We start from the raw sequence: 17,050 nt of genomic DNA on the forward strand, positions 1-17,050 counted from the left end.
GAACGTAGTCGTCGACAAAACGGCACATGTGGGGCCACCAAAAAGATCGCTGCACTAGCTCCAACGTCTTAGTACTAACGAAATGTCCCGCCGTATGGGTGTCATGACAATGCTGGACGATTTGAAGGCGACAGGAGCAATCGGGGACATATATGCGCTTTTTAAAGAATAACAAACCATCATGATATTCGAATTGTCGGTAGTCAATACCTGGTTGTTGACACTGAGAACAGGATGCCCGAGAAGTATCAATGTGCGCTAGGATGTCTTGAGCAAAACTATCCGTCTTCAAGTTTGCACGTATGTCATCGGTAATCCGTGAATCCATCGGGGTGTGAAAAATCCGCGTCGTGTGCAATCGTGTTGGTCCCAAGATTACTTGCTTTTGATGATCAAATGTTGGATCACCAAGATGAGGTGCAAGATATGAACGTTGTGTTAGTGCATCTGCTTTGCCTTGCTGCTTCCCCAGTCGATATGTGATTTTGAAGTCAAAATGCATGAGGAATTGCGCCCACTGAGCTTGCCGTCGATTTAGTACGCGAGCGTTCTGGAAATAAGCAAGATTTTTATGATCACTAAAGACAATGACCTGATGTGGAGAGCCCTCTAAGAAATGCCGTCATTGCACAAATGAATCCACGATGGCTAATAACTCCTTGTCATGTATTTCGTAGTTGATTTCCGCGACATCGAATTTGCGCGAATGGAAAGCCACCGGATGCAACTCTTATTTATCTCCTTGTTGAGAAAGGATGCTACCGAGGGCGAAATCTGAAGCGTCGGCCTCCATGATGAATGGTTTGCTGGTATCCACATGAGCTAGAATTTGCGTGAATGGTAGCCACCGGATGCAACTCTTATTTATCTCCTTGTTGAGAAAGGATGCTACCGAGGGCGAAATCTGAAGCGTCAGCAAACCATGATGAATGGTTTGCTGGTAGCCACATGAGGACGATTCAAAATGCTCAAGTTGCAAAATGCATTGTGGGATATGCAATAGGGATTAACCTATATACAAGTACAATTGGCCCATGAATTCTTTTCTTTAAACATGCTCAATGTTGCACTAGAATTCCATCAAAAATCCAATATTTTAAAGGCTTGGGATCATCTAAATGAGAATATATCAACATCGTTCATTGAGGAGTTGTTTGTCGAAATGCTATGAAGGAACTATCTAAATTGCTTTTCCAAGAATGCATCTCATGATGTGGAATGTGTGTGGACTCAAAGGTGAACATTATCTATCACCAAGGAATTTGTAAGTTTTAGCAAGAGCTAGACTTTATATTGGGTCCTTCCAAAGCTCACTTTGTGCTAATCCTAGAGAACCATTTGGATGGGCACAAACTCAACGAAGTTCGTGAATTGTTCAAGAGGGATTGGATTCGTTTCTATTTTGAAGAATGTGATATACAATGCTCTACTACAACTGGCTTCTTCATGCATTTTAAGGACATAAGAAACATTCAAATACGTGACGATTTCTCGTAAGAAATTTAGAACCATACCAATACAAAACCATATTCTATCCAACAACAACAAACCTGGCTGCGAAAAAGAAAAACACCTGATAGATTTCCCTTGCCTAAAATAAAATATCCACACACATAATTTATTTGACATTTATTGTGGCACGGCCTATTGTTAGCATTTATCCTAGAATTCTACATTTAGTACCAAGAAATCCTCATGTGAGAGAGCAAAGGAAATGAGAGTCTCTTGTTACAGTGCAAACAACCTTTCATAAGATCAATGGCATTTGCATGTTGTCCTTATGGAATATACTGCATATCACATCGCCCAACCAATAATCATAATGTATAGATTAACATACAATAATTTTCCCCCAAGGAGATTTCCTTCCCATGACCGCTTGGTCTTATTGGGCAACCTTAGCAATTGAGCTACATTCCATCTATGAATTATTATATTGTATAAGTTTCAACTTAATACATTGTAAGTTAATCACTAGAACTTTCAAGAAACTTCTAGAGAATGCACCTTCATGTACTCTCTAGAAGTTTCCATGCATTCTCTAGATGTTTCCTAGCATACATGCATACCACCATATTCTTGTATAAATACTTCAATGCACCTTGATTACAATGAAGGTGAACAACACCAGTTACAGAAGCATAATCTAGTTCTTGCTCTTTGTCTACCTTCTCCCTCTATCTCTCTTGTTCTCTTGTCTATACTCTCTCCCTATCTATATATCTATCTTTCGCTCTCTCTTAATATTTAGCTCGCCTACTTGTCCTTATCCTCGTCTACCGGTCCATGACACCCCACACCAGAGTCGATTGCGACAGTGTGGATGTCATGAACTGCCCCATCCCAGCCAGGAACAAACAAACCTGACCTTGGTAGATGTCTAGTCCTCAATCAAGAGAGCCTCCCTATCCTGGAACCTCTCCTCTATGGGCACACAACCGCATTATGGGCAGCGTCCCCCCCAAGGGTGTGCACACTCACTTATATAGGACTCTGGCAAGTTGACATTGGCCATTAATGAGCCGACTACAACAACCAATTATATGTGTGGCGCCAAATACACACACGAGGTCTAGATCAAGTATCCAATGAGTTTGATATTATAGAACAATGTCCCATTAATTACACTTAAGGATTGTGAACATTACATACTCCCCCCTCTCCAAATAATTGCACTCTTGCAATTTAAAACAAGGGAAAAGGTAATATATTAACGTAATGTTCTACCAAGTGTCAACCTCCTTAATGAAATCTTTCCACTTAACCTTATACTTATGAATCATCTTGAACCATAAGGTTGAAGTCCTATGGTCAAGGATAGTTAGGTTCAAGCAGAGTAAATGTAACATCCTATAATGCAGTCACTCTAAACAGAGAAACAACATTATCATCATACGCAAGATCCATTGAGACCACTCACGTGAAAAACTGGATCCAACGTAACATTAAGAAGCTTATCTAAACGGAATGTACTGAGACCCAAATTCCTGATAAGGATCACAATACCTTGGCGCTAAATTGGCACACAAATCTATTGGTGTTCGTGGCAAAGGTCGATACCTCAACATTAAATGTCGTTGATATATCTCTAGCACTATGGTTGATTGCAACACATATGTGCTCAACATATCCTCTTCTGGATCAATCCCTTTGTCGGCCCATTTGACTAAGGATAATGCAACAACGAAATCCATCAATATACGCTTCCACATCGGAGTTGGAATAGTGAGAGGATGCAATAGATCAACTTTTTGAAGTCACTCTATCTTAACGACTTGACAGAGTGGAATGTGTATAACATAGTATTCTACCCTAGCCATTATTCTTTGGTGGTAAAAAGAACATTCTGGCATAGCTAGTGAAGTACGCATTCTCTGATATCTTGCAAAGGAGTCATAAAGAGTCATGTTCTTTATGTCTTTGTTATCTGGAATGCCAACCTTACTATTATAGTGTGGCAAATTATTTGCTAAATAGTAAAGGTTCCTTGGAGGTGAGGTTCCAAAAGTGACGTCAGTAATAATACTTGATTAAGCTCTCTTCTAGAACGACAAGAAAGTTCTTTCATCAATGTATTGGTAATAGGTATTAACCCCAGAAAATGTTTTCAGATCATTGGACAATTCTGAGAAGCTTAGGGCATTGCACTTTCCAGATTTCAACTCAACTCATCTGCTACTGATATCGAAACCTCTTTAGAAATGTATCATCAACTCCGCCCAAGTCCTTTTCCATCGCTCAAAACTTGTTTAAGTTAGGAAGTGTGAGAGACAGTAATGATCTGTAGAACTGTATGAGATGCTACTATATTAATAACAATGCAACTTATCAAGTGCATATATAATAGTAAGCAGTCCCATCTCTTGAACCCAGCAATAGTATAGTAATGGATAGGATCCAATAGTCATGTTATTGGCCTTCTATACTCACGCAAAGCAACCTCCAAGAGCAACAATCAATCCCAACAACATGCACTTGAGAAGGATATTAAATAGTTGATGGTAGTGCTTCTAAATTAGTTTCATCAACTTGTTGAAGGAAAAATCACAAGACAAAACATCCGCTGAAATAGCATAGTGGGTAATCTTGTTATTCCGATAACAGAACTAGAAATAGGTGCAACTTACAGTTGAGATACTGGTATTTACCCTCATATGAGAGACAATCTAGTGCGAGGAGGCAACCATGGTGTGGGAAATATCAAAATTAAGGCCTGCAGCATTGGAGGCAAATTGATAGGAGAAATAATGTTGCCAAGATAACCAGTGAGCAAGGATGTATAAATAGCTTGTTGGAAAAAAAGACAAACCCAGATGCATAAGTGAACTCATAACTGAGATATTAAGTGTCTTGGCATGGTTCTAGAAGAAAAATCTAAACGAAAAACCACATCAAGGTTGACGTTTTGGACTTTCTACAACATCTTCCACTTCGTGGTGGCCACATACCAAACGCCCCTTGTTACCTCCAATATCGAGTGCACAATAGGCTACAAGCTTAGGTGGCTCCCAAAACAGCAAAGGTACAACCTCCATACTGTAAAGAAGCAAAAAAAAAAACTTTGGATTAAAAAAGCCAACGTTTAAAAAGGAAAAAAAGAAAAAAGAGAGATATTTAGCTTTAAAAATAAAAAAACGATGATTTTATTTATAAATACGCTTTGTTTTTTTTCTCATCTTCTATAAATCAGAAACCCTATTAGTATCTTTTTCGAAATTAATATGTATATATTATTTTTATTTTCGAAAAAAACTACAAATATATAGGATTTTAGTAAAAAATCCAAAAAAAATTCAAAAACATTTCCATAGGCCTAGGAGAGTGTGGGAATGTAAATATGCAAAAAAATTGTCTTTTAATGTCTATTTTTTTCAAAATAAATTTATGTACCATTATTATTACAATATGCGTAAATTATCAGTTTTTTGTATAAATTCTGATTTTTTTACGTGATTATTTATCTTATACCAGTGTATAAATTCTGATTTTTTTTCATTGATATTAATTGATAATCATGTTAACATAATTTATTTCTCCCCAATTGATGCATTTATATAGAGCATTTTTTTAAAAAGGCTACAATATTTATTTTTGCACAATAAAATGTGATTTTGTAGTCCTTTTGATATGCATCAAATCATAATTTATTCAATATTTTACTGATATGTTTCTCATTACGTTCTATATTATTTGTCATTTCATTAAAAATACAAATGATTACTAGGACTAAGGTAATGAATGACATGCAAACTGATGAGCTTAGCAATTATTTGCTATCATGAAAGCTCTATAATTTTCCATAAACATGGGAACATTACAAGATGATAATGCTTCTGTGACCTCTTTGCTTATTATCTTTAGTAATGTTTTTTCTACTAAGATTTTCTGTTGAGTAATGGTCATAGTAAGGGACAAGTAGAATTTCGCGTGTCCAAAGTCCTTTGAGAGATTATGGATCATGCATGAATCTTGTCTCGGAGAAAGCTATACAAGTAGAATTTTGCGTGTCCAAAGTTCTGTGAGAGATTCTGGATCATGCATGAATCTTGTCTCAGAGAAAACTACAGCTCGTTACCTACCAAAAAGAGTCAAGTGGGGAAGAAGGCAAACGTAGAAACCAACCTTCTCCAACAGATCATGACGATTCAACCACCTTTAAGCAGGCTTTTGGCTTAGATAGCTTTCGATTGTGAGACTTTGTTGTATTGCTGGAATCCGCCGCACGACTTGTGGATGAAGGCATCCCACTCACCCTCGAAACCACCACATTGGCCGAAGGCACACATGCACTCACACAACCACCTGAAAGCGAGGTACCACAGGTTTGTTAGCTAGCAATGGGGGGGACTCAAATTTTCACCCTTAGTGTTCGAGCTTTCCTCTACTACCACTACACTGACACCTTAGTGGTAATAATCCTTGCAATATTCATAAACATACTATTAGAAAGTTGAGACCCATACTCATAACATATTCCATAGTGAAAATAAATTAAAAAAGCTTCCAATATTTATAGTTTCATGATGTGTTTTAAATATGAGTTCATGAGTAAGTGCAGTAGTGAACAATGCTTATAGTGTAGTTTTGCTTCTTCAATGGAGAAAAATGCAAAGTAGCCTGTAGATTTTGAACCTTTTTCTTTTAATTCATTTAATTTCATTCCATTTCCTACATTGATCGATACAGCAGCGAACGCTTGCCTACGCGAACATTGATATTCAGTAGCAGCCCCGCCAACGAAGCCATTGGCGTCCCCAACCCATTCTCTAACCCTTGCCTTCAAGTACCGCCCTTCCATTCTCCAATCTCTTCTCCTTTTGTTGTGAGGGTAAGAGTTGACCTTGTTTCTGGCCAGAGATATTCGTCAAGGGTAAGAAATGACGTTCTTCTTATGCTTTCTGTCATAGACATTTGTAATTTATTATTGACTCCTGCTTACACACAGCTTATTGCGAAGTGCTACTGCAATAAGTTTCATCCGTACGAGACTTTTGCAGTCTGTTGTCGACACTTCTGGAGGGTAAGAATTGCCCTTCTTCTTATGCTTTCTCTCTAAAATATTCGTCATTTATTACCGAATTGAGCTTGATGCCAAATGCTACTGTAATCCGTATCACTTGTTTGAGATGATGACATTTTTTTGGACTGTTTGGGACAAGTGTTGGGCAAAGTCCCAGGAACAATGTTAGTGTTCCGATTGAATTGGGACTTTTGCCGGCCAAGGTGGGAGAGAGCCGGAATTGATTCCGGCTAGAATTTCCCAAAATCTGAAATCTAGCCAGTTCATATTTTTAGAGCCAGCTATTTATGTACTTTCACATAAAAAAATGTAGAAAAAAATGTAGAAAAAATGTACATAGTAGTTATGTTGAATTCCGTGTCCCTCCTCTTTCTCCCTTTTCATCCCCTTTCCCCCTCTTTTTTCCCCCCTTTTTTCCCCTCTTTTTCCCTCCCTTTCCCCCCCCTCTTACCCCCTTTTTTTCTACAGAGCTTGATACTCCACTTGCTCTCACACCATGGCTACTAGGACCCAGGTACTCCCTCTCTCTCCCTCTCTCTCTCTCTAATTCTTTTGTTCTTTCTTCTTGCGTGTATGTACTACTTCGGCCCACACTTGAATAGACTGCCCATGCTTCGTTTGTATTATTGTATACACCTCTTTATAAGGCATGCTTTCTTTCTTCTTGCTCTTTCTAAGGAATGCCTTCCTTCTTTTTGTTGCACTATCGCGCACGCTCTGTCTGTTTCTATTCTAACGTAAAACTTTCTCTTTTCCCTCTCTTGCTCAATTCTTTCTATGTCTCTTTCTCCATTGTCTATCAAATGTTGTTTGATTATTTGCTCTCTTTCTCTCGGGTCAATCACCACCTCAACTGTGATAGGTTATTGCAAAACTTGTGATTTATGTTTGTTTTTTTCCTTTGTGAGCAGGTTAAGATTTTGCAGTCCACTGGAAGAGGCCACACAATTAATCTTATGAATAATGGAGCTACTATTTGGAAATCTCTCCACATTAACAATCTAGTTGCAAAATTGCTAGTTAGTTGAGTTAGTTGCTTGTTCCTTAACATAATTATCTTTGTATTTTGTTTTGGATAGCATTGTTTGGGAAAGATTTCTCGAAGTCTTCTCTTTTTATGCATAAAATATAATAGGAAACCATGGGAAAACACTGCAATCTCACTGGAGTTGAGTAGAAAAATACTGCACAAAACAATAAGCTAACAAAACAACTGCACATTTTCTTTTAGAAATGTTTTATTTCCATTCAACAAACACTCTAAGTAATACAAACCTCATGTTAGAACTAAATATTTCACTTTATGTAGTGGAATTTGTGAGATAATACCTTATAAATGCAATTTATAAATATTTCTAGTAGGGAATGATGTGTCAATCTTATAAATACATTGTTATTTTTGTGAATGATGTGTCAATCTTATTTTGGAGCTCTCATTTTAGGGAGCAAACATGAAATGTTTAAGCTTCTTGTCATCTAGCATTCTTGTCTATACAATTATATTGTAGTTCAAGATGATGAGGTTGGAGATGGGACAATGCCAATGGTCGTTCTAGAAGGGGAACTTTTACAAGACGCAGAAAAATTTAAAGTGAAATACATGCACCCCACGATCATCATTGAAGGTAATGTTTGCATTGATGTCAAAACTTTTACATTTCAATCTCTTTATCTACTTTCTTTTGTCAACCTAATTTGATTATCATGCTAGATTTGATTATTCGATTGATTTGTCAAATTGTTTCTTGTATATGAAAGCAAGAACTATGCTTGCAATATAACAAATGTATATGACAGATGATGAAATAATGAGAGATTATAAATCTTCATACTTGATTATGTTAATGTTGTAAAGTTTGTATATGCAATAATGTTCAACATTGGTCAGTTTTTTTATTAAAAGTTTAGGATGTTGTTTGAATGTCAAGCATTGTTGTGTTCACATTAAAAGGAAAATAGTTAGTACCATCTTGATAACAAATATTGTAGGTCTCTACCTCCAACTCCAAGGAGGCTTATGTTCAGATTTCGCCTCTACCTCCAACCCCAAGAATTTTAATGGAGTATAATGTTTTGATCTTCTCACTTCGAAACCTTATGATCCTTCAGACAGAGCAAAAATCTCTCTTATTTTTTTACGCAAAGGAGATAGTCTGAAATCTACACGAATCTTGCACTCTCTATTGCCGATGCTATATTATGAGATGGTGCTCCATATCCTCTGAATATTTATGTATATGCACTTCGAACATCATTAGATTGGTACATTAGTAAGGTAAAATCCACAACCCTTGTTTTCTGTACACATTTTGTTTTCTATGTGCAAGCAACTACTTCTATGTTTTTTTGGTTATTGCTTGATGTAAATATACATTTTTCTTAAAATTTTGGAAAAACTGTATATTGATTTGGTTGATTTTTGTGTTTTATAGGCGAAATCCTTGAATGAAGCTGCAAATAAGTTCTTAGAGGATGCAAAATCTAAAGGCTCCTCTAGCAGTTTGCCAATGGAAGAACAAGAACAAAGCATTAGGGTCTGTGTAGATCTCTTTGACGTATGTTGTGTCATCCCTTGATGTCGTATTTGCTGCGAAGGATATAATTCTACCTCAAATGTTCTTCACAAGTATTGACGATCCAAATATTGAAAAACTTCAAGGATATTTGTAGACTTACCTGGAGTGGTTGTCTGAAAATGTCAAGTTATTAAAATCAGTAAGTTAAATAATTCAAATTAAGGCTCTTTTCAGGTTGACTATTTTGCTTGTATGTAGCTTTGTTATCTGATCTCCTTTTAGGTTTCGCAAGGGTTGGAGGTTTATGGTCGTCATGTTTCTATTAAGAAGGTATCAAACCTCTCGTGTTCATGACCTTTTGGATTATGTGTTGACCTTTTATTATACCGATCATTCCTTCAGGAGGAGAAAGGTGGCAAAATCAATGAGTTGCAGCTTGCCCTTACCTGCTTCGGTTTCTTATTGATGATCTTTTTTCGTTATCCGACCCTCTATATTGATATTAAAGATGGTCAATTGTCATTGACATCTGTTGGGATAGTTTTTCTTTTATTAGTTTTCTTGCTGGGTGTTGCTTACAAAGTCTTGAAATTGATGGGATTGATCTGTTGACGAATCGTCATAATGCAATGTTGTGAAAGAAAAAAAAATTCTGACGGTTTTGTGTAGTGACCTTTTTTCTATTTTTCTGGTTCACACGTTAAATGGCTCCTTTGTTTTGGTTTCTTAACATGTTTATGTTTTAATGTGTGGCTGTGAACGTGGCATTTGCAGATTTTAGACGTCCAATTGATCTCGATGTACGTGCTAGTTTTTGATGTTTTGCTGGATATGTGGATTTCACCAATGTTCATGTTCTGGTTGAATTGGGACTTTTGCCGGCCAAGGTGTGAGAGAGCCGGAATTGGTTCCAGCTAGAATTTCCCAAAATCCGGAATCTAGCCGGTTCATATTTTTAGAGCTGGCTATTTATGTATTTTCATATAAAGAAATGTAGAAAAGAAAAATGTTTTACATGTACATAGTAGTTATGTTGAATTTCGTGTCCCTCCTCTTTCTCCCTTTTCATCCCCTTTTCCCCTCCCTTTTTTGCCTCTTTTTTCCCCTTCTTTTCCCCTCTTTTTCCCTCCCTTTTCCCCCCTCTTGCCCTTTTTTTTTTCTGCAGAGCTTGATTCTCCACTTGTTGTCACACCATGGCTACCAGGACCTAGGTACTCCCTCTCTCTCTCTCCCTCTCTCTCTCTCTAATTCTTTTGTTCGTTCTCCTTGCGTGTATGTACTACTTCGGCCCACACCTAAATAGTCTGCCCATGCTTCGTTTGTATTATTGTATACACCTCTTTCTAAGGCACACTTTACCTCATGAAGGGCCATCATCTCTTCGTCATGTTGTCTATTGTTTTGTTTGGCCACGAATCTCTGTTTTGGAGGTATTAGCTGATGACCGACATGAACAACCATGGTCTATTAGTCGCATTTATCGTTTCTTCTAGCCATGAATCTCTCTGCCACCATTCCATGAGATTCCTACAGTAGCTATGGAGGTTTATGTTGATGATGGCGTTGAAATTGCATCATCTGGAGTTTCATCATCACGTGTTGGGGACTCTGTGCATCCTCCTTCACCTGCAGGTTGGGAAGATGCCCCATTTCATGTGTATTTATAGGGAGGGTGCATATGCCCCATTCGATCTGCCATTTGCAGATTTAATGAAGGAGGAGGGTTTTACTTGCCTTTTAAATGTTTCATTTAGAAGGCTTTTGTTCAGCATTTCGCCTCTACCTCCAACCCCAAGAATTTCAATGGAGTATAATGTTTTGATCTTCTCACTTGGAAACCTTATGATCCTTCAGATAGAGAAAAAATCTCTCTTATTTTTTGAGACACAGGAGATAGTTTGAAATCTACACGAATCTTGCACACTCTATGGCCGATGATATATTACGAGGTGGTGCTCCATATCCTCTAAATATTTATGTGTATGCACTTCGAACATCATTAGATTGGTACATTAGCAAGGTAAAATCCAAAGCCCTTGTTTTCTGTATATATTTTATTTTCTATTTGCAAGTAACTACTTGTGTGTTTTTTTGGTTATTGCTTGATGTAAATATACGTTTTTCTTAAAATTTTGGAAAAACTGTATATTGATTTGGTTGATTTTTGTGTTTTATAGGTGAAATCCTTGAATGAAGCTGCAAATAAGTTCTTAAAGGATGCAAAATCTAAAGGCTCCTCTAGCAGTTTGCCAATGCAAGAACAACAACATAGCATTAGGGCCTATGTAGACCTTTTGACGTATGTTATGTTAGCTCTTGATGCTGTATTTGCTGCGAAGGATACAATTCTACCTCAAATGTTGTTCACAAGTATTGAAGATCCAAATATTGAAAAGCCTCAAGGATATGTGCAGACTTACTTGGAGTGGTTGTCTGAAAATGTCAAGTTATTAAAATCAGTAAGTTAAATAATTCAAATTAATGCTCTTTTCAGGTTGACTATTTTGCTTGTATGTAGCTTTGTAATCTGATCTCCTTTTAGGTTTGACAAGGGTTGGAGGTGTTGGGAAATTGGTCCCTCCGGATGGGATCCGATGATGAGTAAAGAGGACCCGGTGAGAACCGGAAGAGATCCGGAAACAGGATTGGTGGACTTGGTCAGAACCGAAAGAGAAGACAAATTTGTAAATATGTCTTCAGTAAGCCTATTGATGCTATATTTGTAAATAGCCCTAAGTTCTTATAACTATAAATATGACTTAGGGCAATTGCTTTAGTGGTAGATTGGATGTGTTGCTTTTTTGTTGTAACTGTTATATCGAAAGAGAGAGAGAGAGATAGAGGCAGAGATAGAGCGAGTCTCTATTGTAACCGCCGTCAGGCTAAGACATTGTAATAGTTTGGAGCTTGTGGTCTCCCGTGGCTTTTCCCGTTTAGGGTTTTCGACGTAAACATCCTGTGCACTCTCTCTTGTCACTTGTTGTCTGCATGCACGTGTATTTCTCCTCCATTCCCATTCTTGGTGTCTGACTCAAAACAAAACGATCCAAGACTCGGTTGTGGCCGAGCCATATTCTGCGTTGTGCAACAAACTAGTATCAGAGCATACAACACAGGAAATGGAAGAATCGTTCGATTGCATGGTCAAGCTCACCGGCTCCAACTACTCAGTGTGGAAGTCGAAGATGAGGGATATGCTAGTGGTCATAGATCTTTGGTTGCCAGTTCAGTTCAGGGACAAGAGACTAGACAAGATCGATGCCACAGTGTGGGAGGTGATGCACATGAAGACGACGACATACATCCGGTGTTTCATTGACATGAGCTTGTACAATAACTTCAATGAAGAGAGCAAGGCTCATGAACTCTAGGAGAAGATCGGCATCATGTTCCAGAACAAGAATGCCATTAATCGGATTTCTGTATTTCGGAAGCTAGCGAGGCTCCAGTACCAAGACGACTCCAGTATGGCGGAGCACATTAATGCCTTCCAGGAGCTGATACACCAAACAACCTCGTTGGAAGTACCTCTCGGCGATGACGTACTTGCTCTACTCCTGCTCGGTTCCCTCCGGGATAGCTGGGAGACGTTAGTTGTCACGTTGGGCAACGTTGGGCCGGAAGGAAAACAGCTATCGCTAGCAAGAGTCAAGTCAAGCTTGCTAGATGAGGAGGCGCGTCGGAAAGACAAGGAGGTGATCTCCAACGCCAAAGCCCTCCTGACCAAATCGGAGCGCTGAAGACAAAGGAATCGGAGTCCCCACAACTGGGAAAAATCGGGGACACGGCCAAAGTCAAGGGGGAGTCCCACTTGCTTCTATTGCGGCAAGCCTGGGCACTTCTAGAAGAACTGTCGGCATTTCCATAAAGACAAGGGAACCGACAGTACCGACTCGAAGAAGTCACCAAACCGAAACGGTTTGGATCGACGAGGCCTGGAGCGGAAGGTAATGACGATAATCACGAGAAGTGAAGAAGAACTAATGCTCATCACCGAGGAGAGTGAGTTGAACCTTGCCATCGACGAGACAACATGGGTTGTCGATTCCGGAGCGTCGTTCCAGCTGACCGGAAATGCTTCTCATCCTACACAACCAGTGAGCACGGTTGTGTCTGGATGGGGAATGCAGAGACATGCCGAATTATCGGCATAGGAGATGTGATGTTGACGACATCAACCGGATGCAAGTTGCTACTGAAGGATGTCCGACAAGTTCTGGAGGTTCGACTAAACTTGATATCAGCCGGTCAACTACATGATGAAGGCTACATAGGTAGCATCCGGAATGGTGTCATGAAGTTCTACAAAGGGAGCTTAATAGTGGCTCGAGCCCGGATGGTCAACACACTGTACTTGATGCATGCCTAGATATGTCGGGAAGAAGTGAACGTAGCATCCGACACTGCCGGTGAGCTGTGGCACAAAAGATTGTGTCACATGAGTGAGAAGGGGATGAAGAGGCTTGCCGAAGACAACCTCATTCCGGTGGAGGACGTGCAACTTCAGAAGTGCATTGACTACCTGGCTGGCAAGCAAAACCGAACCACCTTTCGGTCAAGACCACCGATGAGACGAAATGCACCACTGGAGCTCGTCCATACCGATGTGTGTCAAGTAGACACGAAGTCACATGCTGGATTGCAATACTTCATGACGTTCATAGATGACCACAGCCGGAAGCAGTGGGTCTCACCGTTGAAGACGAAGGATCAGGTGTTATCCGTCTTCAAGGAGCTTCATGCAAGAGTGGAAAGAGAAACCAGCCGGAAGCTAAAGGCGGTTCGAGCAGATAACGGAGGAGAATACCGGGGGAAGGGAATCCGGCTCGAATTCCCCATACTGAAGACGCCCAAACTAAACGGGTTGGCCGAAAGGATGAACCGGACCGTGATGGAGAGAGTCTAGAGCATGCTGGCACATGCAAAATTAACCCAAGACGTTTTGGGCTGAGGCGTTGATGACGGCGGCCTATGTGATAAATAGATCACCCTCAGTACCCTTGGATGGAGACTCACCGCAGAAAGTATGGACTGGTAAGGATGTGTCTTACTAGCATCTGAAGGTGTTCGGGTGTCTCACATACGTTCATGTGGCGAAGCACAAGAGAGCAAAGTTGGATCTGAAGTCTCCGCCATGCATATTCCTTGGATACGACGATGATGAGTTTGGTTACTGGGTGTGGGATCTGGTCGACAGAAAGGTGTTCCGGAGTCGGGACATAGTCTTCATGGAAGACAGGACCATTGCTGATTGGGAGTCAGAGAAGAAGGTAACGAACTCTGGATCATCCATTGAAAACAGGTTCGAGGACAAAAGGATATACCCGGTTGTTCACCAATAACCGGATGACACCTGACGAACCAGCCGGATACGGACAGGAAACGAACCGACCGAAGAAGAAGAAGAAGAAGACACAGGAACCAGACAAAACCCCGAATCGAATTCGGATTCGGAACAAACGGAGGAACCGGTGTCGCAAAGAAAACCGGGCATAGGCGGAATCGGAGAAAAAGGCGCATGAACCGGCTCTTACACGGATGGGCGCATATTTTGATATTTTGTACATGATTCATAAATGAATCGGCTGATGTAAATACTAAGTAGTACACATTTATTAGGGGATTGTGCGTATCCTTGTCAGAAGGGACAGGGAATAAAGCGATTTGACTGTGGATGGGAACTATTTAAGGAAAAGAGAGAGGGGAGAGAAAATATCGCGCGTTGGAGAGGAGGAAGTGCTACTGCAGATCGGAGTGCCGAGATCTCTCTTCTCCTCCGACCGTTGGTCTCTATGGGTCGGTAGTTCGCTGCCTCTGCTTCGTGGACAGCTCGTGCGCTTCCAGTAGAGGCTCTCCCCCCCCCCCCTTGTTCTTTTTGTTTCTTGGAGTTGAGTGAGTTCTGACTATGTGCGTGAGTAGGATCCCCGTGTCAGAGTTGTAATCTCTTGTTATTGTAATTAAGGGTTCCGTCTAGTCTCCGCCTTCTCGCTTCCGCGTATCTTCAAATCTCTCTCTCTCTCTCTCTCTCTCTCTCTCGCTCCTCGGTTCAAGGCCCCCGTGGTCCCGCCTCTTTCTACATGCACGCGCGTAACAACGTGACATATTTGGTGAACCCGACGTGAAAGGGCGGCAAAGGAGTTGAAAGATGAGGGGATCGGAGCTAGCGGAGGTGATGGCGGTAGCCGTCGACCGGCTGGTAAGCGCTCGTGAGGGGACGGGTACCCTCGACAGAGCCATTGAATCAATCGTCGGCTCTATAGGCCGGTTCGGAGGGAAAGACGCCACAAGTTATTTGGAGGCTTACCGGGCCGAAATGATCATGAGGGATATCCCGGTGGATAGGCGGTTGTCCAGATTCCCTCGGGTGGTGACGTCGAGCATACACGCGGAGGTGCTCGAGGTGCTGGCCGGATGCCGGACTTGGGAGGAGTTCGAGCTGCAGCTCCTCGAGAAGTACGGGTTTGACAACTTGCTTCGGCTATCGAGGCGGGACTTCATGGCGTGGGTGGAAAGCCCCAAAAAGGGGAGGAACACGTCGGTGCTCCTCCAAGAGTTCGAAAAACGGTTCACGCGGCTGTCAACACTGGACCGGACGGTGCTCAAAATGAGTCGATTACTACTGTTTGTCAAGTCGGTGGACGCGCTCGACAGGGAAAAGGTGGGTCCCCTATTGGAGACGAATGAAGGGCTCACAACAGACTGGGCCGTGGTAAAACGGGTCAGCAGCCGTTTTGACAAACGGCGCGATTGGAGCGACGGAAGCTCGTCGGGGTCAGGGCCGGTCCCGGGGAGGAGCCTCGAGGAGCCGGTATCGGTGCTGGCCGGTAGGAAGGAAGAGACCCGAATCTGGCCAGAGTCGGGGTCGGCATCGAAGGACGTGGTCAGAGGCCCATCCGGAGGAGCGGCTCTGGAGGAGTTGACACAGATGGTGCGCGACCTGCAGATCGCACAGGCCCGGAGAGACAGCGGCGAGCAACCTCGCGACCGGAGGCTGCCGGCTAGGCAGCGGTGCATGTGGTATGACGCGATCAATCACATTCGGAAGGATTGCGCGGATTTCGCCGATGCGCTCAAGACCAACGTGGTGTACCTCTGGAACGGTCGAGGGCACTCGAGCGAGACCGAGAGCCCTAGAACTAAATACGGGGTGTGGCGGAATGAAGAGGTTGATGGAAGAGGTAGCGACACGGCACGTTGAAGTCATTAACTACTCAGTGTCGGCAGGAATTCGGGTCGGGGGTGACAAGACCCGGAAGGCGAAGGACTCTGGATTCTGGCCGCTAGTGCTAGAAGGCCTCTCCGGAGTTCGTCTGAAGAAGGAAGAGGCGGACCAGGCGGAGCAGAGGGTCCAGGAGGTCACCGGTTGGGACGATCTGGTCGAAGAGAAAACGGGCTTCGTAGAAGCCGCTTGCCAAAACTATGAGGTTCTGGTGGAGGATAAACGGGCAAGAAAGGCCAGAGGGGTCGGTCCCCCACAGAGGTATGAGACCCACTTCAGACCGAAACCGACCGGTGCCGGCAACCCAGGCGCGCCGAACGGAAAGAAGCGGGCGGGGTTTCGGTTGAGCACCGAAATCGAAAGGACCTGCGAAAGGTCCTAGAGGAATGTATCCTCGATAGTAAAGTGGAGCTGTCATTGCGGGACGTGCTGGGAATTGCCAAGAGGGAGTTCTATGACTCTATCGTAGACTTGGTGAAGCGGAAGAGGCTCTCGACGGAGCCGGAACCGGAGAAGCCGGTGAAGGTGCGGACCACGCACTTGGAAGGCGCAGCCCTAGAAGATGAGTTGGCGGAAAGCCACTACACGAAGCCGCATTAGGCCAGGGCAACTACGGAAACCCCTGTACGGATCGGCAATGTTTCGGAACCGGTGGTGGCGTTGGTAGACCATGGATTCGAAATCAACCTGATGTCCATGGATTTCTACAAGAAGGGTAAATGGCCGATCAACACCAAGCATGGCTGGAAAATACGGGTAGCGACGCGTGCCACGGAAGAACTACATGGAGCCTGT

General features: G+C 42.1%; 1 protein-coding gene and 1 long non-coding RNA gene across 2 annotated transcripts; both read left to right on the forward strand.

Moving 5' to 3' along the window:
• Positions 1-9,102: 9,102 nt before the first annotated feature.
• Positions 9,103-9,671, forward strand: LOC147854724 (uncharacterized). The gene is made up of 3 exons (XR_015530995.1): positions 9,103-9,235; positions 9,319-9,366; positions 9,439-9,671. It is a non-coding gene; the product is annotated as an uncharacterized LOC147854724 (long non-coding RNA).
• A 1,292-nt stretch (positions 9,672-10,963) lies between these two features.
• On the forward strand, positions 10,964-11,504 carry LOC147854725 (uncharacterized). Its single transcript, XM_087330985.1, has 2 exons — positions 10,964-11,056; positions 11,214-11,504. The coding sequence occupies exons 1-2, from the start codon at positions 10,964-10,966 to the stop codon at positions 11,502-11,504; spliced, it is 384 nt and encodes a 127-aa protein (XP_087187111.1).
• Positions 11,505-17,050: the final 5,546 nt, after the last annotated feature.

The sequence above is a fragment of the Azolla caroliniana genome, unplaced genomic scaffold (genome assembly GCF_043228905.1).
Source record: "Azolla caroliniana isolate FFs.n. ecotype wild unplaced genomic scaffold, voAzoCaro1.0.p SCAF_15, whole genome shotgun sequence".
Taxonomy (NCBI): domain Eukaryota; kingdom Viridiplantae; phylum Streptophyta; class Polypodiopsida; order Salviniales; family Salviniaceae; genus Azolla; species Azolla caroliniana.

What these genes read in the sequence shown, in the direction of transcription:
- LOC147854725 (XM_087330985.1), top strand. Translation starts at nt 10,964, where the DNA reads ATGGCCGATGATATATTACGAGGTGGTGCTCCATATCCTCTAAATATT. An exon ending in TAGATTGGTACATTAGCAAG is followed by an intron (nt 11,057 to 11,213) that starts GTAAAATCCAAA and finishes TGTGTTTTATAG; the next exon opens with GTGAAATCCTTGAATGAAGC.